This window comes from Eucalyptus grandis, chromosome 5 (assembly GCF_016545825.1).
Source record: "Eucalyptus grandis isolate ANBG69807.140 chromosome 5, ASM1654582v1, whole genome shotgun sequence".
Taxonomy (NCBI): Eukaryota; Viridiplantae; Streptophyta; class Magnoliopsida; order Myrtales; family Myrtaceae; genus Eucalyptus; species Eucalyptus grandis.
Window position 1 is genome coordinate 46,760,531 of NC_052616.1, and position 24,446 is coordinate 46,784,976.

General features: G+C 38.2%; 2 protein-coding genes across 2 annotated transcripts; both read left to right on the forward strand.

Annotated features, from left to right (window-relative positions):
• Positions 1-426: 426 nt before the first annotated feature.
• On the forward strand, positions 427-1,230 carry LOC120293957 (putative F-box/LRR-repeat protein At5g02930). The gene has a single exon (XM_039313784.1). It carries the CDS (start codon positions 427-429, stop codon positions 1,228-1,230), a length of 804 nt encoding a protein of 267 aa, XP_039169718.1.
• A 13,203-nt stretch (positions 1,231-14,433) lies between these two features.
• LOC120293958 (putative callose synthase 8) lies at positions 14,434-22,753 on the forward strand. The gene is given in 31 exon segments (XM_039313785.1): positions 14,434-14,557; positions 14,645-14,694; positions 14,962-15,048; positions 15,114-15,241; positions 15,397-15,505; positions 15,581-15,641; positions 15,644-15,663; positions 15,753-15,855; positions 15,858-15,912; positions 16,396-16,519; positions 16,619-16,721; positions 16,790-16,897; positions 16,900-16,934; positions 17,094-17,245; positions 17,657-17,763; positions 17,847-17,969; positions 18,067-18,135; positions 18,249-18,417; positions 18,533-18,644; positions 19,003-19,122; positions 19,194-19,309; positions 19,903-19,986; positions 20,283-20,395; positions 20,528-20,551; positions 20,554-20,703; positions 20,706-20,755; positions 21,145-21,661; positions 21,664-21,843; positions 21,846-21,991; positions 22,180-22,365; positions 22,444-22,753. Coding segments are annotated over 31 exon segments (3,798 nt in total). The 3' UTR covers positions 22,717-22,753.
• The last annotated feature ends 1,693 nt before the right edge of the window (positions 22,754-24,446 follow it).

A 24,446-nucleotide genomic window follows, 5' to 3' on the forward strand; every position in this document is an offset into this window, starting at 1 on the left:
ACCGAGCAAGTTAGCATAGCACGTAAGTCAATTACTTAATTTACCTTTTTTTTTTTCTCTAAACATAATTTTAATTTTAGTCCTCCACCTCTTTTCTCACATCAAAATCTTCTAATTTGTTTTTGCAATCAAATTCTCTATTTAGTCATGCATGGTAAAGAACTGGAAAGAGAAAAGTTTCGATAAAAAAAAAAAAAAAAAAAAAATCAGCAACAAAATAGGAAAAATATATAAAAATAAAATAAAATTGAAGGATAAGGCAGTGTGTTTAAAAAGGATAGGAAATTGGATCGAATAATAAATAAAAAAGATATATTCCAAATTGTATCGATAACTAATTGATTGCTCGTGTAGAACAAATTGAAAACGAAATATCCTGGGAAACCTCAAGGGAACATCGGCAGAAACCCTAAGAATTTCAAATCCATGGCGACGCACTCCGTCCACCGGAAATCCTCCGGTGACCGTCCGAATCGCGCCCAAGGAAACCGACATCCTCCTCCTTTGAGCCCTGGGGATCTCATCAGCGCCTTGCCGGACGCCGTGATCCACCACATCTTCTCGTTTCTGCCCCTCAAAGACGTCGTCAAGACTAGCGTCCTCTCCAAGCGCTGGCGGTGCACTTGGACGTCCACCACCCACCTCGCATTCAATGGAGTCCGGCCTCGCAATCACGACGCCTCCTCCTTCGACTTCCCGTCCGTCGTCGACAGCGTCCTGAGGCAGTGCACCTCGCCCACGGTGAAGAAATTCCACGTCACCGACTTACAGTACCATGAGGCCGACCGCCCCAAGGTTGACCGCTGGCTCCACTTTGCGGCGGGGCGCCGGGTCGAGGATCTCTGCCTGTCTCTCATCACCAAGATGTGGTCTATGTATATACTGCCACCGTCCTTGTATTGCTGGAGCTGGTTGGTGCGCCTCGAAGTCAGTTTGTGCAGTTTCTCGTTGGACCTGACTATCAGCTGGCCTTGTCTTAAGGTCTTGTCGATGGAATATGCGGAGTTGAGTGATGATTTCCTGGGGCGAATCTTGAAGGGAAGTCCTGTTTTAGAGTCCCTTGAGTTGCGGCAGTGTTGGCGCATGACAAACATTATAATAGATTCAACAAGTGTGAAAGACTTGCTACTCATTGGTGCCAATAACTGTCACCTGGAGAAAATTTGGGCCCCCGCATTTACTATCATTGCATGTATCAGGGATGTGGCATCACCGTATATTCAGACTTGATGATATATCTTCTTTGGTTAAAGCCGACTTAGTTTTTTCCATTCGAACTTTTTCATTGAGAGACAAGGGGATGTGCTATGACTTGGTGAAAGAATTTTTTGAGAAGGTGCAGGGAGTTCCTATTATCACCATCGGTGGTTGGTGTTTGAAGGTACAAACTCAATAATTTTACCACATGCTCATGCTCATGTTGAATGGTGTCTGTAGTGTTTGGCAATGTTTGTTGCCCGGGCCAAGTGATCTCGGCTTTTTGTGGCATTCTAGTCTTTCATCATGGGAATCATAGACAAATATAGGATGATGTCTAACTTTGTGTTCCAACATAAGAAATATTGTGAACCTGGGAGCTCATTCCCTCCGTTTAATTTCCAATAAATGGATCTAGGATGACTCAAATTTTGGGACAGTGAATGTCCACTAGATAGGATATCAGTGCAACAATCTTAGATGCTTGATTTTCACAGGAAAAACACATTAAGAGATTATATAAATAATGGACCTAGTCACCCTAGGGTCACAGAACGGTCATGCTATCTCATGTGTTGTTCCGTAATCATCTTCAATGGATAGATGGATAGAGTCACTTGGAAATAACGAGGTTCGTTATCTCATGTGACCAACTATTAGAAGTTTCAAATCCTTCAAAGATCACAAGTTTTACACGATGTAAATAGTCTTAAACAAATTATCTTGTTCATTTCTGTCTGTAGTATCATTATTGGTTTTTTCTTGATTGGGAGACAAGGTCAATGGATATCATATTTGGATGGAATGTAGTTTTGTTATTCTTTATTAATTTTAGAAAGGAAAAAATATTAATGAAATTTTCTTTGTTGCTTACTCAATGTGCTTAGGTTTTGTCCTTTTCGAGATGAAAGGAGTGCCATCTCCATTGTCAAAATGTCAGAATCTAACACTACACACACCAGTCACTCAGAGGGACCTTCCTGGGATAGCATACATGCTGGGAAGTTCAGAGTTCCTGGAAAAATTAATCATACACCTGAATGGCTTACACGTACACGCATTCAAGGTTTGTTCCTTTGCTATACTATCTTCAGTTTGCTTATTGTGTTGACTTCCATTTTCAATGAATGTTTGAATAGTGAATTAAAACTTTAGAAATACATAAAGATTATCAATCTCAAACTCTTATTTGTTCCTGTAATTGAAGTTTGTTTGTAATTTGGTCATTCTACTCAACATTTGTGCATGGCCACTTTAAGCTATTTTAGTTCATGTCCTAAAATAAATGTAGCATTATACTAGAGGTTATTTTGCTGCCATGCAGCGTTGGGATCTTGAACTTATAGTTGAATGATGAGCATCTAGAAAGAGAGATATTTTATTGTGTAGACGAGTTTAAGAGTTCAAATTCATTAACACTCAAAATAAAGTAAAACTAACTAGCATTTGCAGTGGACAAATGAAAGTCTTTTAATTTTGAAACTTCAGTGAGGCAACTAATTCTTTCTGTGGATTTGCATCTAATGTGAAGTAAGTTTCTTAAATGGGGTATCTTTTGTGCAGTATATGCTTGACAAAGAATGGAAAGACCATTTTAACTATGATGAAGAAGATTTTTTGTGTACGCGAAAGGGGAATTTTCAATGCTTGGTGAAACATCTCAAGAGAGTTGAGATCATCGGTTTCAAAACTAATAGTTTTGGATCGAAACATCTGCTTCTCCTTATTAAGTTTCTTCTTGGTGATACACTTGTGCTGGAGAAGATGATTATCAAGGCTGATTTGCACTCACGAAATGGACAGAAAAATCATCAAGCCGCTGTTCTTTCGAAACTACTTGGTGTCAGCCGAAATGTGCTCACCTATCGAAGAGCTTCCAAAAATGCTAAAGTTATCTTTGATTATCCTTTCAAATTGCTATCCTTGTAGAAGCATTTGGAAATCTGGATTTTTGTTAATCATATGGCAAGGTTACGTTGCTCTAGGCACTACATTGCTCATTCTTATTCACACTCTTTTGACGGTAAAGTTATGTGAGTTATGACAATATCAGGTCTTTGACATGTACCTAATATACATTCCTTTCAAAAGTTCAGTTTAGTTTAGTTGTAAATACGAACCTCTTCAGGAAAGAGGTTAATGGTAGGGTCTTGGATTATCGACATACGAAAGGTTGTTTTGGTTACAATATTGCTCAGCCTTCTCTTCTTCTTCAGGAAAAATAGAAAATTTAGAGGTATCATATTTATCTGCACTCTTGAAAGATTAAGGAAACCTTGATTATAATGATCCGCATTTTGAAATCTTCGCTTATTTGCTTGTAAGTGCATAGACAGCATTAGAGTTTGATTTTAGTTTCAGCACAACCCCTTGTTTCCAAGTGAAGCAACTACTTGCAGTGTCCAAAAGTTTATTGAACTCCTCCACTCGCGTTTGATTCAAATAACACAAACTTGAAGTACTTCTTTTCTGTCCAAATGAAATTTAAATTCAAATTTTAACATAACCTTTTTTTCGTGGTCTAATTGGGTTTGAGGGGATTTTTTTTTTCCCAAAGAAAAGGTTTGTGGATAGAACTAGACCACATTTCACGATTCGATTTAGTTTAACATTTTGAAAACCAAAACAAACTGGGAAATCCAACTACGGGACATACTACTTTTTCAGTTTTTTTAATGTCATTGAGATTTGAAATAGCTTAGATTTTTATATCTAAAGTAGCTGGATTTTAATTATTAATTATTAATAATTATGTGTCTATGAGGATCTTTTATTTTATTTTATTTTATTTTAATGAGAATACTGACTTTTTGTTCGAGCAATGCCATTTTTGGTGAACTAAGTGTCATCTCTTTCTTAAATAAGGGATTAAAATAGATATTATTTCAAATAGGGACTTGAAGTGCCATCATTTTCTCAAATAAGGGTCTAAAGTTGATGTTGTTTCAAATGATGACCTAAAGTGGTTATGTTTGTTTCAAATAAGGACTTGATTTTTCGACGATCAAAGTATTTTCATCATTTGCCATTTTCCAACTTTTTCCTTACTTTTTTCTTTCCTCTTTTTTTTTTTTTTTTTTTTTTTTTTTTTTCATTTTTTTGGTTCTTCTTCTTCCTTTCGTCGGTGGTCGGCCGACCACCGATGATGCCCACAGAGGGCTGGGCGAGGCCACCCATGTTGGCCACGGGTGAGGATGGCCTTGACGGCCCTTTTTAGTAGCTAGCGAGGCCGACCTCGTAGATGGCCCCCTAGGTGAGGGTCACCACGCCCAAATGACGCCATCTCTCACCTATGGATGACGTGGGTGGTGTCACGCCCGAACCTCGAGCGCCAACATCCCACCATGGTCATTCAAATGCGACGTTCCAGGTTAAGTCACCGACCCAAACAAATCTTTAATGCACATGCGAAAGCATATTATAAAACCCTGACAATAAAAAACGGGATAGACTAGCAGGAAGCAAAATCATAACATAACACTTTCATAATTCAACAGGATTACAAACAGAGGTCTACAGCCAACAGTCTACAAAAGACCAGCTCTTAGAAAGGAATTGTCCTACGATCTACAAGTTGGACACATTCTCCAATCCTCATGACTTCACCTCTGCAACTCCTCAAGGTCAACCAAAGCTATCTAGCCGCTCCGTCCACCGTGGGGACTTGAAATTGTAATCCCCAAACCGGGATGAGACAATGTCTCAGCAAGTTCAACCCCCTAAACCCCTATTAGAAAGAAAATACGCCCAAGGGTGGCCTAGCCACATTCACACAAAAGACTTATCTCGTCTTAATTCATTCCTGCAGATTAGCACAATTTGAATCACACAATCTCAGGTAGTAATAAAAACTTAAATCATTGAAACACGACCAATTTCACATGGTGAACAATCACAACAAGCGTTCCAATCATTAATCACTGCCACACACGGGCATAGCCAACTTGCAGTTTGACTATCTACTGACATTAATGCCGGCATCGCCTCCCCCCATGGAGTGCGGCTTTGTCACCACGTCAACGGCATTCCCGAAGGAGCATAGGTCCAGTTGGCCTAGCCTTTACTGCGACCCGAGTCACGTCACTCTCTTGATAGCATTTCTAGAAGAATAAAGGTCCAGTTGGCCTAGCCACTACTGTGACCCGAGCCACGTCACTCTCTTGACGGCATTTCTAGCAGAATAAGGGTCCAGTTGGCCTAGCCATTACTGTGACCCGAGTCTTTCAACCAGCACACAACAATTTAATAATCAATTGCACAAATCATCACTCAATTTGTAATATCTAATCATCAAATTCATAATCTGAATACACAAAGTAGCGATCAGCACAAAATTCTAAGAACTTAGGGTCCCAAAATAATTTTCGAATTTATTAAATAATTAAATTTATTCCGAAAATTAATTAAATAATAATATCCCTATCTTTCACCAATCCACGCTCAATTTATAATATTCAATCATCAATTTCAAAATATAACTACACAGCAGCGACTTGCACGAAATTATGAGAATTTAGGGTCTGACAAAATTTTCGAATTTAATAAATAATTAAATTTATTCCGAAAATAATTAAATAATAATATTCTAATAATTTTGAATAATAATATATTATTAAATATTTTAATAATTTCGGAATTTTTAAATAAATCAAAAGTAAATTCATTTATGTCACATCACAAATTTATATTAATATAACCACTCATTTAACCTTAAATTAAACACAATTTAAGGTAATCAAACACCTTAATATAATCTACACTTAAATAAATTAAACCAACCACCTAATAAGACATAAACTAAGCACCCCTAAAGCATCATTAACCCTCTAATCAAGGTTTAGTGAGCTAAACTCACCGGATTAGCGAGCCAAGCGAACCAAAACGACGAGGACGGCGAGGAGATCGACTTTTCTCAAGGCGGGCTGAGCATCCGGGTCGGGAAGACAGCCAAAACGGGCCAAATAGGTGCTGCCATACCCATTTTTGCAGCTATTGTTTTAGGGGCTGGAGGAGCCTAGAGGCGGATCCGGCGCCGAAATGGGCGGAGGATTGGGGCGGCAGCTCGACGGTGGCTCAGGCGGGCGAGGCGGCGGCCAAGCGAGGCCTCACGGCGGCGGGGATGAGCTCCGGCAACTCTTGGAACTCACGGATCGAGACAGACGGGGATGGCCAGCGCGGGTGGTGGCGCGAGCAGCGGCGAGGAGAGCGCCCGTGCGAGGCGGCGGACGGCGCACGAGCGATGGACGGCGGTCCGTTGGGCTGCAGCCGAGGTCTCGAGCGGCGAGCGCGGCTGCGACAGCGTGTGGCGGCGGCTACGACGAGCGGACGAGTGAAGGCGTGAGGTCCGGCGGCTTGCTGGTCTTCGCTTCTTCCTGGTTCCGAGTCCCACGACCAGCAAGAAGAGATGGAAGAGAGAGAGGGTCGGTGGGAGAGAGAGAGAGAGAGAGAGGAGGAGAGAGAAGGAGAGAGAGCATTCCTTTTCTTTTCCCCTTTTTTTTTTCTTTTTCCTTCATCCAATCAAGGTGGCCCACCATGACCTAGGATGACCTCACAATCCACTCACCCAATCCTCCACAACCTCTTCTAATGGTTGCAATTTCATTTTCCGTCGGGGTCCAATTCTTATATATCCAATTTCTTCAATTCCCATCAATTCTCTTCCAACGAGTTCAATTGAAGTCTGTAAAATTAATCCAATGTCACCACACTTTAATTCACGTCTTCACTTGTCCATAGAACCAACTTAAGTCCCAAAAGAGCAACCAAATGCGGGCCTACTAATTTCTCGAGCCAAATTAACCATTTTATGATTTAATTGCTAAAAAACTCTGATTGCATGAAAAATCTTCCAAAGATAAGTCAATGATCCTAAAACGATTTGTGACACATCATGACTTCCAATTTTTGAATTCGATCTCAATTTCATGGTTAATTTCACTTTGGCACGATACTAGCGCGGCCCAACCTCTTTGGGTAGCCTTTAGAAATTTTCATGCATTTGACTCCGTGGTTGATCATCTCAAGCCACAATGTACATCTTTGAAACATTGGCGATTTTCGGTTGTCGGGGTAATCTCAAGGTTTCAAATACGGACACAGGGTACCCAATCGACAGAAAAGTCGGTCCAGTGCCGATCGACAAGAATTGTGCGATCTGGTGGAATCATCCACACCTAATCACATGCCTTTGTCGAGTCGACCTATCTCCGATCTCTAATCAATTTTAATTGTGCCGTAATGACCCATACAGATTAGCTCGGTCGAAAGGTCGTTTCCTAGTCAAATTCTCGAGTCTGATGCATTAGAAACTCTTAACAGCTTCACCCGATAGACTAGTTTCCACATGAGTGGCCGACTCAAGGAAAAGAACTATATGCGTGTCAACGAAATGCCCGTCTCAATTTATTGAAAATAGAATTGGAAAATCGGGATGTCACAGGTGGCTCTCACCGGCGAAGGTGACTCTCGCCCAACTCTTTATGGGCATTACCGATGGCCGACAACCATCGACGAAGAGGAAGAAGAAGAACCAGAAAAAAAAAAAGGAAAAAAATGGGAAAATGCCAAATGACGAAAATACACTTGATTGATCGAAAAATTTAGTTGGTCGGCAACCGGCGAGGTCAGGTCCTTATTTTGAAACAACCAAAGCCACTTCAGACCCTTATTTAAAACAACCAAAGCCACTTCGTCTTTATTTGAAACAAAGTCCACTTCGGGCCTTTATTTGAGAAAATAAGGGCACTTCGGTCCTCCTTTGAAATTTTTCCTAAAAGAAAATGAAGATTTTATCAATTAGTTTCGGCTCAATTCGAAACATGACTTGCTTTCACTTTAGTAAAATTTGGGTCAAAGCAAGCATGCATTTCTATGGGTAGATTCAAGGGTAAGAACCTAACATACCCTTCTAGTCCTTATGTAACCCTTGAAGCCTTTAATTTACTGTCATGCCAATATTATGATTAGTGTTTTCATAATTTAATGAAGTGCACGCATAAGCAACCATACTTGGATTAAGTTATCAAGTACTAAATTACCCAATTAAATGAAAGTTATATTATAAGATAAATCAATTATTAAACTTAAATAATCTAGATGTTAATTACCATAATTAATTAATGTGATTTTAATTATACTTGATCAATAATAAATTTATAGCACATACTATTAATAATTCATGATTTGTACGGTTGCACATTAAATATCACTAGAAATAATGATATAGTTCATTCATCGTTTATGATTATCATTAGGTGCAAGTAAACCGTAAGTTACAAATCAAATTTATAATGAAAAGAAATGATATTATGATATTAATATTTAATTATTATGTAATTAAAGCCGATTAAAAGAGTTTTAAGCTTGCGGATGTTATTTTTAGATTATCCTATTAATTGAATAAAAAGAATCTTTCCGTGCCAATTCTAGTTTAGTTTATTTTCATGAGATTATTTATTCCCTGCTATTTCATTTCGCAAATCAAACTATCAATATCCACTCTCTCCCTAACTCAAAAGTAGGAAGAGCCAATGGTGCCAAAATTAGAATTTTATTGTCCTAAATGTTTAATTTTTTTGGGGACGGATCCTAAATGTTTGATGAACGTGCACTTTGTAAGGAAAAAAGTAAGAAAATATCAAGCAAGTCAATCTTGTAATTTCTTTTTACAAACGGATCCTAAATGTTTGATGAATGTGCACTTTGTAAGGAAAAAAGTAAGAAAATATCAAGCAAGTCAATCTTCTAATTTGTTTTTACAATCAGATTCTTTATTTAGTCATGCTTGATAAAGACTTGAAGAGAAAAAATTTCTATAAAGAAAATTTTCAACTGAAGAAGAAGAAAGAAAGTTATGGTAGATCTGTTCTTGTGAAATGAGGCGAATCTTTGCAAACTGCACTAAGTTGATTCATTTTTTAGATTTGCAATAAACTGTGACTTTTTAAAAATAGTTTTGTTTTGGAGTTATGTATCTCTTTTATGTGAAATAAAAATATTTCTTTGATAAAAATAAGGAGATAAGATCAAATAGGAAAAAGATAGATTTCAAATTGAGTTGATACCTAATTGATTGCTTGCATAGAAAGTAAAAGAAAAAGAAATTGGAAAAATTCTTGAAACCTGGGGAACATCAGCAGAAACCCTAGAATTTCAATCCATGGCGGCGCCCTACGTCCACGCCACCGCCCACCGCAAATCCTCCGACGACGACCGTCCGAATCGCGCCAGGGGAAACCGGCCTCCTCTTCCCTTGTTGCCGGATGACGCGATCCACAACATCTTCTCCTTTCTGCCCATCGAAGACGCCGTCAGGACCAGCGTCCTCTCAGGCGCTGGCGGTCCACCTGGACCTCGACCACCCACCTTGTATTCGATGGATTCCGATCTCGCAATCGCGACGCCCGCTCCCTCGACTTCCCGTCCCTCGTTGGCCGCGTCCTGAGCCAGTGCACCTCGCCCACGGTGAAGAAGTTGCACGTCACCAACTTCAAGTACCGCCGCCGCTACCGCCCCAAGCTCGACCTCTGGCTCCACTTCGCACTGGGGCGCCGCGTGGAGGATCTTCGGCTGTGGCTGATCAGCGAGCAGTGGATTAGATATACACTGCCACCGTTCTTGTATTGCTCGGGTTGGTTGGTGCGTCTCGAAGTCAGTTGGTGCAGTTTCAGGTCGGATGAGACTATTTGGTGGCCTTGTCTTAAGTTCTTGTCGATCGAAGATGCGGATTTGGATGATGATATGCTCGGCGAATCTTCACGGAAGTCCCGTTTTAGAGTTCCTCAAGTTGGGGGGCGTGCCGCTACGTGGAGAACATTATAATAGATTCAACAAGTGTGAAAGATTTGGTATTGATTGGCAGCAAAAAAACTACTCTTACTCTTACATGGAGAAAATTTGGGCTCCACATTTGCTCTCGTTGCATTAATATCAGGGACGTGGTCGGGGCGTGGCTGTGCACCCATATATTCAGACTTGACGATATATCTTCTTTAGTTGAAGCCGAGTTAGCTTTTTCCGGTCGAACTTCCTTATTTGAGTGGATGTACTGCAACTTGTTGAAGGAACTTCTTGACAGGCTGTGTGGAGTTCCTAAATCACCATTGGCAGTTGGTGTTTGAAGGTACAAGCTCAATAGTTTACATATTAATGTTGAATAGTGTCTGCAATTAGCACTGTTTGGTGGTGTCTCTAGCCCAGGCTGATTGACCTCTCACGTCAATCATTGACAGTGCATGTATAATTAATTCAGCAGATATAGGATGATGTCTTTTACAATGTCAATGGACATATCCACTTGAAACTTCAGTCAATAACAAGGTTCACTATCTCATATAACTGACTACTTGAAATTTCAGATCGTTCAAAGATAATAAGTTTTTACATGACAAGCATATGTAAATAGTCTTGATTTTTAAAGAGATTCACATGTTCAATTCTACTTTTAGTACTGGCTAGGAGATAGGAAAATATATCATATCTGGATGGAACGTAATTTAATTATATTAATTGAAATATTTTTTGTTGCTTGGTCAATGTGCTTAGATTCTCTCCTCTTTGGAGATGAAAGGAGTGCCCTCTTTGTTATCAAAATGTCAGAGTCTGATACTACGCACACCAATTAGTCAATTGCACCTTCCTGGGATAGCATACATGCTACGAAGTTCACAGTGCTTGGAAAGATTAGTCATACACCTAACTGGTGTCCTCCGATTGAAGGTTTGTCCTTCGCTATAACATTTTCAGTTCACTTCTTGTTCTGGCTTCCTCTTTGCATGAATGTTTAAACAATTAGTTGAAACTTTATAAGCACAAAAAGATGATCAATCTCAACTCTTATTTGTTCCATCAATTGAAATTTACTCATAACTCAGTTAGTATACTCAATATCTGTGCAGGACCACTTTAAGCTGTTTTAGGTCATGTCCTAAAGTAACTGCTCTGTCATAGTGGAGGTTCCTTTGCTGCCAGGCAGCGTTAGGATCTTGAGCTAATAGGTTAGCGATGAGCACTTAGAAAGAGAAGAGTTTTCATTGTGAAGATGAGTTTAAGAGTTCAAATTCATTAATAATAATAAAAAAAGAAAAAGTAAAACTAACTAGCATCTGCAGTGGACAAATGAAAGTTTATTTTAGTTAGGCAACGGATTCTTTTTCTGTTGATCCGCATTTGATGTGAAGTTTCTTAAATGGGGTATTCATGTGCAGGAAGAATCAAAGGAAGTTGTAACTATGATGAAGAAGATTTTTTGTGTTCACGGAAGGAAAGCTTTCAATGTTTGGCGACACATCTTAACCAAGTTGAGATCATCGGTTTCAAAGCTAATAGCTTGGGGTCAAACATGTGCTCACCTTGATTAAGTTTCTTCTTGGCAATACATTTACACTGGAGAAGATGATTATCAAGGCTGATTTGCGTGCAAGGAATGGACAAAAACGTCTTCAAGCCACTGTTCTTTCGGAACTGCTTGCTGTCCGCCAAAATGTGCTCAGCTATCAAAGAGCTTCCAAAAATGCTGAAATTATTTTCGATTATCCTCTTCATTTGGCGTCCTTCTAGAAGCAGATGAAAATTCGAGATTCTTAATCTCATGGCAAGGTTATGTTGCTTGAGGCACTACGCTGCTCATTCTTATTCACTTTTTTTAACAGAGAAGTTACATGAACTATGACAGTATATCGAACTTACACTTCTTTTAGTTTAGATTAGTTTAGTTAAAATACAAACCTCTTAAGGAAAGAGGTTAGCAGTAGTGTTTTGGATGGTCGACATACGAAAGGGTGTTTTGGTTGAGATATTGCTCACCATTCTCTTCTTTGTCAAGCAAAATAGAAAATATAGAGGTATAATGTTTACCTGCACTATTGGAAGATTAAGCAAAGCCCTGATTATAATGATTTGCATTCGGGAAATCTTGTTGTATTCGTGTGTAACTGAGTAGACATCATTAGAGTTTGATTGTAGTTTCAGCATAACTCTTAGTTTCCAAGTGAAGCAACTCCTTGCACTGCCCGAAAATTTATAAAACTGCTAAGCTTGCGATTGATTTCAATAACACAAACTTGAAATACTTCTTTTCTGCCCAAATGAAGATGAAACTCAGAACGTTAACATAATCCTTTTTTGTGGTTTAATTGGGTTCGAGGGGATTTTTTTTTCCCAACGAAAAGGTTTGTGAATGGAACTACACCATATTTCACAATTCGATTTAGTTTGACTTTTTAAAAACGAAAACAAACGAGGAAATCAAACCATGGTACATCTTCTTTCTTTTTTTCCTCCAGGTTTTACTATACGTCATTAAGATTTGAAACAGCTTATATTTTTAAATCTAAAGTTACTGGAATTTTAATTATTAATTATCAATAAATATGTGTCTATAAGGTTCATTTTTCTTTACGGGTATGTGATGTTTGGGTGAACTTGTAAGTTCATGAGATCAGCAATGAAAGAGCTCTTAAGAAGAACCAAAGATTTTACCAATAATGAGTTTTGTTTCAATTTGAAACATAATTTGCTTTCACTTTGTTACAATTTGGGTCAAAGATTTGTTCCATTCCACATTCAATAAGTCGAATCAAGCCACATTTTTTTTTTGCTTTCACTGTTTACAATTAATACTTTTCTACACGGTATAGTACATTTTTTTGTTGTTTCTTATTTCAAAGGTCTTCATCAAATGAAACAAACTTATCGTCAAATGGTCCAAAATTCATAGACAATAGATTCTAAATAGATGTAGTGCTTAGTTGCTTGCTCAACATCCAAATACAAAACCTCCTAATTCGAAAGCCCTTTGGTGGCAAAATTCATAGAAACCCTAGGAATGATATCCATGGCCGAGAGCTCTGCCCACGGTGTGATCCAAGAAGAGAATCCTTACTTAACCATTTAACTCACTTTAAACTCTTCATTTAATATGTTACTTAGATAAAAATTTATAGGATTAATACTACTAAAAATTCCAAACTAGTACACATTTGACAATTTTACCATAAACTAATTTTTTTTTTATCACCAAAAATTCAAACCGATACACATTTGATAAATTTACCCAAAACAGGTACATTTATGATAAATTTAGCCTATATTAGTTTCCATTAAATTTTGCTATCAAATTACTGAATTTGATGACACGTAATAGTTGACTAGTATATTAGCTTGGGAAGTTACTCTTCGTTTGTCACAGTTATATAAATTTTGTGAATTTTTGTGATATTAATCCAATTTAATAAATGGTACATTTGTCACAAATATACCAATTTGAGATTTTTGGTGGTCAAAAAAATTAATTATAAGGTAAATTTATCATAAGTGTATCAGTTTGGAGTTTTTTGATATCATTTGGGGTAAATTTGTTATAGATATACCAGTTTAGGATTTTTGGTGGTCAAAAATTTAGTTTGACATAAATTTGTCAAGGTAAGGTTTTTTGTGATATTAACCCAATTTTATAACAAGTTAAAAGGTAAATTCACAAAATAAAAATAAAATTGATAAATAAAATAAGAACGTAAAAAACACCCAAATATTAAAATTCTTACAAAATTAGAAAAGTATGCATGTGTTGTGTGACATGTACTCGGGAAAAGTATTAGAAAAGTCCTAAACATATGGTATTAGTGCTAATTAGTCATAAACCTTTTGATCGAGTGTCAATAAAACGTGTTTAAGAATGTGATAAAAGCATTGAAAGGATAAGAGAAATTTATTAAACGCCTTACCAACCAAGACATACTTAGCATGTTTAAGATATTAGTTCCCATGTCTAAATGTATCTAATCATGTGGGTTCCACCCACGTAAATGTTAACATGTTTATGAATGTGATAAAAAGCGTTGAAAGGTTCGAAATGTGACATCACATATTTTCTTGCCAATTATAGAACTGTGAATATTATTGGTAGGTTTTAGGCTTTTAGTGATGGAATAGGCAAGATTTTATTTCCTATTTGGATGCCTTTTCTAATGAGTTATTTAAGTAACTCCGTCATTACTTAGCTAATTAAGTGATTTTTGACTCAATTGATTTTTAAAGTCAAAACTAGTTATGATTATTAAACGTGCTTAATTTCATTAGATGTTGAATACAGTAATTTTCTGCACTTGTTGATGAGAAACTGCAATCGGCAGGATCACTTACGTATGACAAATAAAGATGAGCCTTTAGCTTTCTAGAGGACAAAGGTTGCAGATAATTGCATAGGATTTTTTTAGGATGCTACTAGTGATTTTAAATATGACTGACCTGCCATGTGTCACCCAATTATTGAACAAATTGCAGATAAAGCCACTGATCACACCAACCAGACGAATTATGACAATTGGCTTGAAGTATGATTGGCATGAACTATTCCCCAAAGGTAGTTTTCTATACTTCTTGAATTGGTGTTTCAAAGTTGGATTTGATATTCGAAGTGCAAACCTAACGAGTATCTGTCATTTTCCAGTTGGGAGTAATGCTGGTGCGATCACGGCTATATGGGCACCTGTAATATTTGTGAGTATCAACCAACAAATGGGCAGCAGTCTTTATTTATGTCCAAATTCTAGCTCGAACAATTTTTAGGCTAGTTCTTGAATCTTGAATGTTATTACATTATCATCATTTGATATCTAAAGCACTGCTCTTCCTGGTTATAGTTACATTGGGAAGTAAGGTTGTTAAATTTGAGATACGTCGAATTTATAGATGCTGTTATTTTTGGATCGTCACTTTACATTAAATAATGTATTCATGACATTCTTATTTAATTTCTATCTTTAGGTGTATTTCATGGATACACAGATATGGTACTCTGTCTTCTGTACAATTTTTGGTGGTCTCTATGGCATTCTGAATCATCTTGGTGAGGTAAGATTTATAGCTTTCCTCTGAAATAAATCTGTTAGAGTCTCAATTTTTCTTTTATTATGTAGATCCGGACTTTGGGAATGCTAAGGAGTAGATTCCACTCCTTGCCTTCTGCATTCAATGCTCATAATACCACCATCGAAAAGAAGCGAAAGGGCAAAGAAAAGGGTACCCCAATGAGCAAATTGGAAAGGTAGGATGCCTCAACACTTGTACACTTATTTTTGTCCAGTTAAAATATATATATATATATATATATATAGATGACATCATCATATATGACCCCCCAATCTGGATGACATTTTCAGGTTTCTGGAACATTTTTGATGGTTTCTGAAAATGAAAAAGTGATGTTGTCTTTACTGAAAAAAGAAGAAGTGATGCTGCCAATTTTGCTGTGGTATGGAATGAAATTATCCGCAAACTTCGAGTAGAGGACTTGATAAGTGATAGGTTGGCTTTATTCTTTGCTGAGTACTTTTTTAAGGTTTCTTTTTAAAGAATAATCACATTAACACACTTCTTGGAATAGGAAGTAGATTTGATGGTGATGCCTATGCCACAAGAGAACCCTTCGGGAAAAGTTTGTTGGCCGGTTTTCTTCTAGCTAATAAGGTACTGTCACGAACTGTGATGTTACTTGTTTCACAAGTTTTCTTATCTGCCTCAGTTCACTACTGATAATGGACCCCATTTTTGGAAAGCTTTCAACAGCATTGAGTATTGCCAAAGATTTTGTGGGGAAGGATGAAAATCTCTATAGGAAACTAAGGAAGGATGAGAACATGTATTGTGCAGTGCAAGAGTGCTTGAGTCCACGAAGTTCATTATCGAACTTCTTGCTGTTGGAAATACAGAGAAAAGGTAGAGAGATAATGTCATTGACTTTTTTACATTGAGTACAATTAACGAGTCTGTTTATTAGGAGCAGCGGTATGCATATCTTATCCTAAGACTTCGTAGCTCTTCATTTTTTGGCCATTCTTTTTTTCTTCAAATTAGTATGGGATGTGGTAGATTACGGTAGTCTGTTGAGTTTCTCACATGTAGTTTGAAGAAACGGTTCCAATCCACTTGCAATGTTAATATTGCAAAACTAGGGGATAGATGGGTTAATTAGACATGAAATAACTTCGACTGATAAATAGATGTCTGTTTCTACAGATTATTGATATCACACACACACACACACACACACACACACAGAGTTATGTTGGTGTCCTTTATTTGAAAAAGGCTTAGCTAGTGATAAAAGGATTTTTGTCTTCTCTGTCCTTGCACATTGATTGTGGTTGTGAATGCGCTTAATTCTGGGCTTTAGACAGTATTTTTAAAATTCTTTATCAGGGTAATATCTAGCATACTCAAAGAAATTGATGCAAGCATTGGCGGATCAACCATTCTGAAGGACTTCAACTTGACTTGCCTTCCAGCTCTGCGAGATAAAGTTGTCGACTTGCTTGAACTTTTGGTAATTGTCGCAGTTCTAAGGTTAATTCTTTACCCTCTGGAATTATTTGTACCAATTATCGTCTGAAGTACTCCTTCCGTTATGGATTGCATACTTTAGCTTAATGGCAATGAGAACCATCGTGGAAGGGTTGTGAACGTACTTCAGGACATCTTTGAGCTTGTAACCCATGACATGATGATACATGGGAACAGGTTAGTTGGATACACTCTACTGAATTTTGAACTAGTTCAATTGCTTTCCTTCATTGAAATTACCTGCTTCCAGAATATCGGGTATACTTGCGACACTTCTCAACAAAACGAGATGTGTATCCTTACTTCTCTCGAGGACTTAAGCCAGAGTTATTCGAGTCAGCTTCTGGTGAGGATTCTGTTCATTTCCATTGCCAGACAGTGGCCACTTGAATGAGCAGGTACATATTATACTGTCATTCGCTGTCATTTACCATCCTCACCCCCCCCCAATATATATATATAAGATCAAGTTTTGTATTTGTTGTCACCAGTTCAAAGTATGCACATATTGTGGTTAAGTATGTGATTAATGTGACCATCTTGACTTTCTATGGCAGATCAAGCGTTTCTATCTTCTGCTAACCACCAAAGATGCAGCAGTTGATGTGCCCTCCAATCTAGAAGCTCGAAGACGTATATCATTCTTTGCTACTTCTCTTTTTATGGATATGCCTAGCGCTCCGACAGTACGCAGCATGCTATCGTTTAGGTAAATTCTGTTTATGCAGTGAGTGACGCGACTTATGTCTAGGCGAACCCTCGATTTTCCCTAACCTCCATGTCCTATTGAAAGAAGATGACATAACTATTTCTAGCATAAGACTATGAAGAGATGGAAATGTATGTTAATCCAAATGGACCATTGAAGAACAACTTCTTTGGAAGCTTTGTGGTGGTTCATACAACAAGAATGCAAAAGGAAACATTTTGAGTATTGTTCACATCGAGAAGATAAGATAGTATAATTCCATTCTTGAAGTGCATTTTTATTTTTAAGAGTTTGCAATATGATAGGATAGTATACCATTTCTATTCAGCTGTAGTGTGATTGATATTTTCACTTCTGCGGAACAAGAACTGCTTGTGGCTCTTCTCTGAGCCAATGCCTCCTCTTTGACAGTGTTTTAACTCCACATTTCATGGAAGACATTAATTATTCGATGAAGGAACTCCATTCCAGCCAAGAAGAAGTTTCCATCTTCTTTTATATGAAAAAAATTTATCCAGGTTTGTACCATGTAGGACACTTGCGATTGCTGTCTGATTCACTCAAGTGTAGCTTCTTACATATGTTTGTTTCTATTTCATAGATGAGTTGAGAAACTTCTTGGAACGGATGGGTCATGGAGATGTAGAAGAACTGAAAGATGAAAATAGGGAGGAAGAGCTGAGAAATTGGGCTTCTTTCAGAGGGCAAACGCTGAGCAGAACAGGTAAAGTTTGCCTCATTTAATTTTTTTTTAGTCTATGAAAGTTCATAAAAGGACACAGTTACAATTTTTACTTTGAACTTACTGAGGCCGTGTGCAGTCCGTGGAATGATGTACTATAGGGAAGCCTTAAAACTTCAAGCTTTCCTTGACCTGGCAGGAGAGCAAGGTTCATAATCTGAACTCAAAGCTCAAGTTAGAGCAATGTTTCTGGGTGGTGACATCCCCAGAGCCACTCCTGATCTCATTCAATATTCTTTCCCTTTGCTTGTTTCCATGTAGACATTCTTGAAGGTTGTGATGCTGTTGCAAGAGAAAATCCAGCACTATCTGCTCAACTTGAGGCTCTGGTGGACCTGAAATTCACTTATGTAGTATCCTGTCAAATGTATGGGTTACAAAAGTCATCTGGACATCCGCATGCAGGAGATGTACTCGATTTGATGATAAGGTAATGCTGTAGAAAAACTTACGAATGTGACTCCAATAATTACATAGTCTAGGGATTCAAATTATTGTCACTTTGGTAGTTTATTGACACTTCTCTGTTGATTGGGTACTTGAAGGTATCCATCACTTCGTGTTGCCTATATTGAGGAGAAAGAGGAGGTTGTGGCCAACGAGCGTGTGACGACTTATTCATCTATATTGGTAAAAGCTGTCAATGGTTTAGATCAGGTAGCCATCCGTCTGGCTGCATTGCATCACAGAAACTTCGTGTAGTTTTCACAAGGAGTAATACATTTTCAAGAAAATGTTAGTAAATTACATTTGAAATTTTTCATGCTTGAAAGAAGGATATTGTGTCGATCATCTTGAAAGAAATAAAGAAGATTAGAACTGAAGAAAAGTCAGCATATCATTTGTGCCGTATCCTCAACTAGCATTCAAGTCAAAATTATTCTCGGCAACTATAGCATTAAGTTCACTATTGAATCACTGTTTGACTTTTATTAGATTCTCAAGCAACATCGTTTTGTCAAAAACATTTGATCTCAGTTTAAGTCACAGATGTTTGATAGCAATTTTTTTGCAGGAAATCTACCGCATAAAACTTCCTGGTCAACCAAAAATTGGAGAAGGAAAGCCTGAGAATCAAAACCATGCCATAATTTTTACTCGTGGTGAAGCTCTCCAAACAATTGATATGAACCAAGTGGGTATTGTTTTTTGAAAAAGGAGTTTGAGGCCCTGGTAATTGCTTGATTGTGATGCTCGGTTTGATAGGATAATTACCTGGAGGAAGCTATGAAAATGAGAAACCTTCTAGAAGAATTCCACCAGGAGAAAGGTCATCGACCTCCTACTATACTTGGACTCAGGGAACACATATTTACTGGAAGGTAATCCGAATGACTAGGCAATGATTTGGTGCTTTAAGTTATTCTCCCACCAGTGAGGGCCAAATTGCTTGAGATGTACTAAATAATGGTTTTGCTCTTAGAGGATCAATCGGTTATAGCAACAGGAAAATGAATATGGTAACAATTTTTTTATTTTTTTGGTCGCAAATATCGCAACAATTAAAACGCTTAAGATTTGTGAAATTTGTAGGATGGTATTATGAAATCTGCCAGGTTTACAGCATCCGTTAAACCAAATAAGTTGACCTTGCGTGATATTAAGGAGAATTACAAGCATAAGAAATAACAATATGAAGGACAGGTTCCTATTGCAGTCTCTGAAACTTTTCGCTATTAAGCACGACTTCTTTAGAATAATCAAAAGGGAATTTTCAACCCTGATAACTCCTTTTTAAAGAAAAGGATGTAATCGCATTCTTTTGGAACATGAGCTGAATGATGTTACTTTGTTGTCTATTTAGAAGAATCACGCTGAACACTTCATTCAGGATTCCTAAGCTATTCCGTCCATGTTTTGTTAATAATGAGGAGTTTAAGCTCAGCTCACTTTATGTGTTGCTCCCACATTGCAGTGTTTCTTCTTTAGCATGGTTCATGTCATATCAGGAGGCCAGCTTTGCCACAATTGGTCAGAGGCTTCTTGCCAACCCTCTCAGGTAGGGATATGTTCTCTCATTAATCTCTTGCTCCAAAAAGGACTCTTGCCCATCAAAGTGTATAATTTACTTTTGCATGTAGCTAACTTGAGAAAGGCCAAGATCCAAGAATTTTGTTCTCATGAAGATAATCAGATCTATATTTCTTTTATATCTCAAACAGCTTTATGAGCATAATTCCAGCTGAAGGCTTTCTTACTCTAACTTCTGTTACTTTTGTCTTTGATTACTCTTTCTTTCTATCGACCTTATTCTCCTGTAAGTTGGTCAATAATTTTTCTTGGTTTCCTGGGCAGGGTAAGATTCCACTATGGACATCCCGATGTATTTGACAGGATATTTCACATTACTAGAGGTGGTATAAGCAAAGCGTCAAAGACAATCAACTTGAGTGAAGATGTGTTTGCTGGTATAACTATGTCACCGTAGTACTCTCTGATCAAGCAATTGTTCCTTTCCATTTTTACATTTGTGTGGGGGGAAGGGAGAAACAGGCAACTGCAAGTTTGATAAAGGACCAACTGACATGTTCCTTGTGTAGGATTCAACTCTACTCTTCGGCGAGGAGTATTACTTATCACGAGTACATGCAAGTAGGAAAAGGTCGGGAAGTAGGCCTAAGTCAGATCTCAAAGTTTGAAGCAAAAGTAGCTAATGGGAACAGCGAGCAGACTCTAAGCCGTGACATATACCGGCTAGGACAGCAGTTTGATTTCTTCGGATGCTGTCATGTTACTTCACAACCATTGGATTTTACTTCAGTAGCCTGGTATTTGCTTAAAAAGGATATTTCACTTTTACAATTATTATTACATTTAAAGCTAGAGGAAACCTGGATGTATGTTTAGTTGTAGACACCGCCATGGTGGGTTGCTGATGATAGTAATTAGTATGGTCAGATTTTCCCAAGATAGGTAACATATTTGAAGTTATTCCGAGGAGGATAATATGTGGAAATTATTCATTCAAATCCCCTTACATCAATGCGGGTAGCATTTTCTTGGTGATATATCTGTTACATGGAAGCTGTTCTAATCTTCTTTTGATTTCTCATTTAAGCATGTGCTGCCTATAGTGATGATAATCTCTCTACAATTTTTGCTTGGAAGCACCATGATAAAATCTAATTTGGGCTTTGTCTTTGATGTGTTTGTACAGATCTCCGTTATTGGAATCTATGTCTTCCTGTATGGCCAGCTCTACCTAGTACTTAGTGGGTTGGAGAGAGCACTCGTTGTTGAGGCTAGACTTCATAACATACGATCATTGGAAACAGCTCTCGCATCACAATCTTTCATTCAATTAGGGCTTTTAACTGGCCTGCCAATGGTCATGGAGATTGGACTTGAAAAGGGATTTTTTATGGCCCTCAAGGATTTTATCCTCATGCAGTTGCAGCTGGCTTCTGTTTTCTTCACTTTCTCTCTTGGAACAAAAACTCATTACTACGGTCGGACGATTCTGTATGGGGGTGCTAAGTATAGACCAACTGGGAGGAAAGTTGTGGTGTTTCATGCCAGTTTCTCAGAGAATTACAGATTATATTCACGGAGCCACTTTACTAAAGGGTTTGAACTGTTGCTGCTTCTGATCGTTTATGATTTGTTTAGGCGGTCGTACCAAAGCAGCATGGCCCATGTGCTAATCACATATTCCATTTGGTTCATGTCTATAACTTGTTATCTGCACCATTTCTATTTAATCCTTCCGGGTTCATCTGGGATAAGATCGTGGATGACTGGAAAGACTGGAACAAGTGGATCAACGTGCAGGGTGGAATAGGAGTTCAACCAGATAAAAGCTGGGAATCGTGGTGGTATGAAGAGCAAGCTCACATTCATCATTCGGGACTGAGTTCTAGTTAATTGAGATACTTCTCTCTCTGAGGTTTTTCCTATATCAGTACGGACTCGTGTATCACCTTGACATCTCCCAGCAGAGCAAGAACTTTCTGGTTTATGTGCTATCTTGGGTTGTCATTTTTGCAATATTCTTGCTGATCAAGGTAAGTACTTCTCTATAGTTGTATTGCTTGACCCTCCATACATGGATAACGACTTCTGTTCCTGCATCAGAAGGCGAGAGCTCTCGCTAGGATTTATTAACACAACACAAAATTTTTCATTTGGAACCTCTAGTGCAATGATGAATAATTTTGTCTGAGCATCTAAAGTTGCCTCAATGTCTATGCAGGCTGTGAACATGGGACGGCAACAATTCAGCAATAGGTACCACTTTTATTTCAGGCTTTTTAAAGCATTCCTCTTCCTCGGTGCGCTGTCCATCATAGTAATTCTTTCCATCATCTGCAAATTGTCTTTGATGGATGTCATTGTCTGCTGTCTAGCATTCTTGCCGACCGGTTGGGGGCTGATACTGGTAAGCTTGGCTAAAGAAACTCTGTTTTTCTTCCCTCCCTCAGACTTTCTCATGTTGTCTGACTCTTCCATTTGTCAGATTGGACAAGCAGTGAGACCCAAAATTGAGAACACTGGCTTGTGGGAATTCACCCGTGTTATGGCCAGAGCATACGACTACGGGATGGGTGTCATTCTATTTGCACCGATAGCTTGTTTAGCATGGTTGCCAGTTATATCAGCTTTCCAAAATCGTTTCCTCTTCAATAAGGGCCTCAACCGGCGATTGGATGTAGACTCGATTCTTTCTGGAAAGAAGAACAAAAGAATAGGCAGGCATGAAACATTACTTGCTCCCTGTATAGTAAATTAGTTCTTAGTAATCCTCTTGTAATATTTTGAAAAATTGGAAACGGTAATGTACAGAAGACCAATTTCCAGTAATTTTTATGCACTGGAAAAATGGAGAATCTTACAGTACAATATATTCTTCCAGCTCGAGGTTGACACCCATAAATATAGCCAGAGTCATAATTTCACCAAGAAGACTCTCATTTCTTCTAAGCTTTTTAACGCTTGATAGTCGATACTCGAGCGACTTAAAAACAGACATAGCTACTCAAGATGGAACTTAGTTGCTTATGTAGTCAAATGTTCAGGATAATGAGGAAATTTGTCGTGCTCGATAAATGTGGGTACTTCCATGTCGTGAGAATGAATGTCGTTTCAGTGACACTTGATCAAATTTTAGATCAGTGGTATCGATAGTTAATGTGTCTTGGAGTGCTCTAATCCTTAACAGAGTCTGGCTTGGTAGCTTTTTATGCTGCAATGACTTCGGTTCTGAAATCTAGCAAGTCGGGGATCAAAGCAGTTATCTCTCTTCAGATGTTTACAGCTGAAGGACCAAAAGCTTTATCGGCTGTCCGAGGCAAAAAGAAACACAAAATTTGGGCTAAATCAGGAAATTGCTACGTAGTTATCCTTTCTGATGTTCATGTACATACGCAATAGGTCCATGGTTAAAGACACCGCATACAAGGCCAACCTCCTACAGTTACTTCTATGACGAGTTAGTAGATCAGCTTGTTTCTTGTCAATAGTATGTAGTGGACCTAATTGGTTAGCTAGGTTGCATTTGGTAACGCTTCTCTTCCGGGAACAATTTCTAAGTACTTTAAGCCGTTTGGTAACTATCCAAAGTTTCATTCTGAAATAGAATTGCGTTTGAGTACGTGTTCAAAATTTATACTCAAAATTATTTTCTTTTAATTTTTAAATAATTTTAGTACTTTTTTCTTTTTTCTCTTTTTTTCTTTTTTTTTTTTTTTCATTTCTTTCTCCCATTCTTCTTCTTCAAGTGGCCAGCCCTTGTCGGCCAAGCCTCGTTGGCGAGGCCAGGCTAGGCTCGGGCGAGCCATGGGCCGGGTGAGCCTCGCCGGGGTTGGGCGAGGCACACACTGCCACCTGTGAGGCTTGGCCTTGCTAGTGGGTGGGCTTGCCTTGGCAAGCTCGTCGGACCGATTGCTGGTGACCGGCGGTGGGTGGGTGGTGAACGGCGGATGGCAACCACGCCGGTAGATAAAGAAGAAGAAAAGGGAAGAAGAACAAAAAAATAGAAAAACAAAATGAGAAAATATGGGTTTGATTCTAGAATTGTTCTCGAGAACAAGAATCAACTTCTTTTTTTAGTTATTCTTGATTCTGTTCCAAATCTACTTCGAGAACAAAACATAGAAATATTTTCCGAGAACAAAAGAATAGAAACTATGATTATTTGGCCTATTCTTAAACAGCCCACCAGGAACATTTCTATTCCTTTGTTTTTTTGTTCCCCTAAAAAAAATTGACAAAAATCTGTTTGGTAATGTTAACTTATTTTTCTATTCCCCGAATAGATAAGTAGCTAGGGAATATATTTGGAATAAAAATAATAAATAAAAAATTGTATCTCATTTCAATGAACAATTTCTAGAAATAAGTCAATTTTATTTTTATTTTTCTTTTGTTCTTCTCTCTTGTCGTGGCCCTTTGCAGGCCACCTCTAGCCACCTAGGGCCGGCGCCAACCACCAACCGTTGACCGCCGATAGGTGCCGCCGTC

Bases quoted from the DNA above. Each gene is read 5' to 3' on its own strand.
- LOC120293957 (XM_039313784.1), top strand. From the start codon at position 427: ATGGCGACGCACTCCGTCCACCGGAAATCCTCCGGTGACCGTCCGAAT.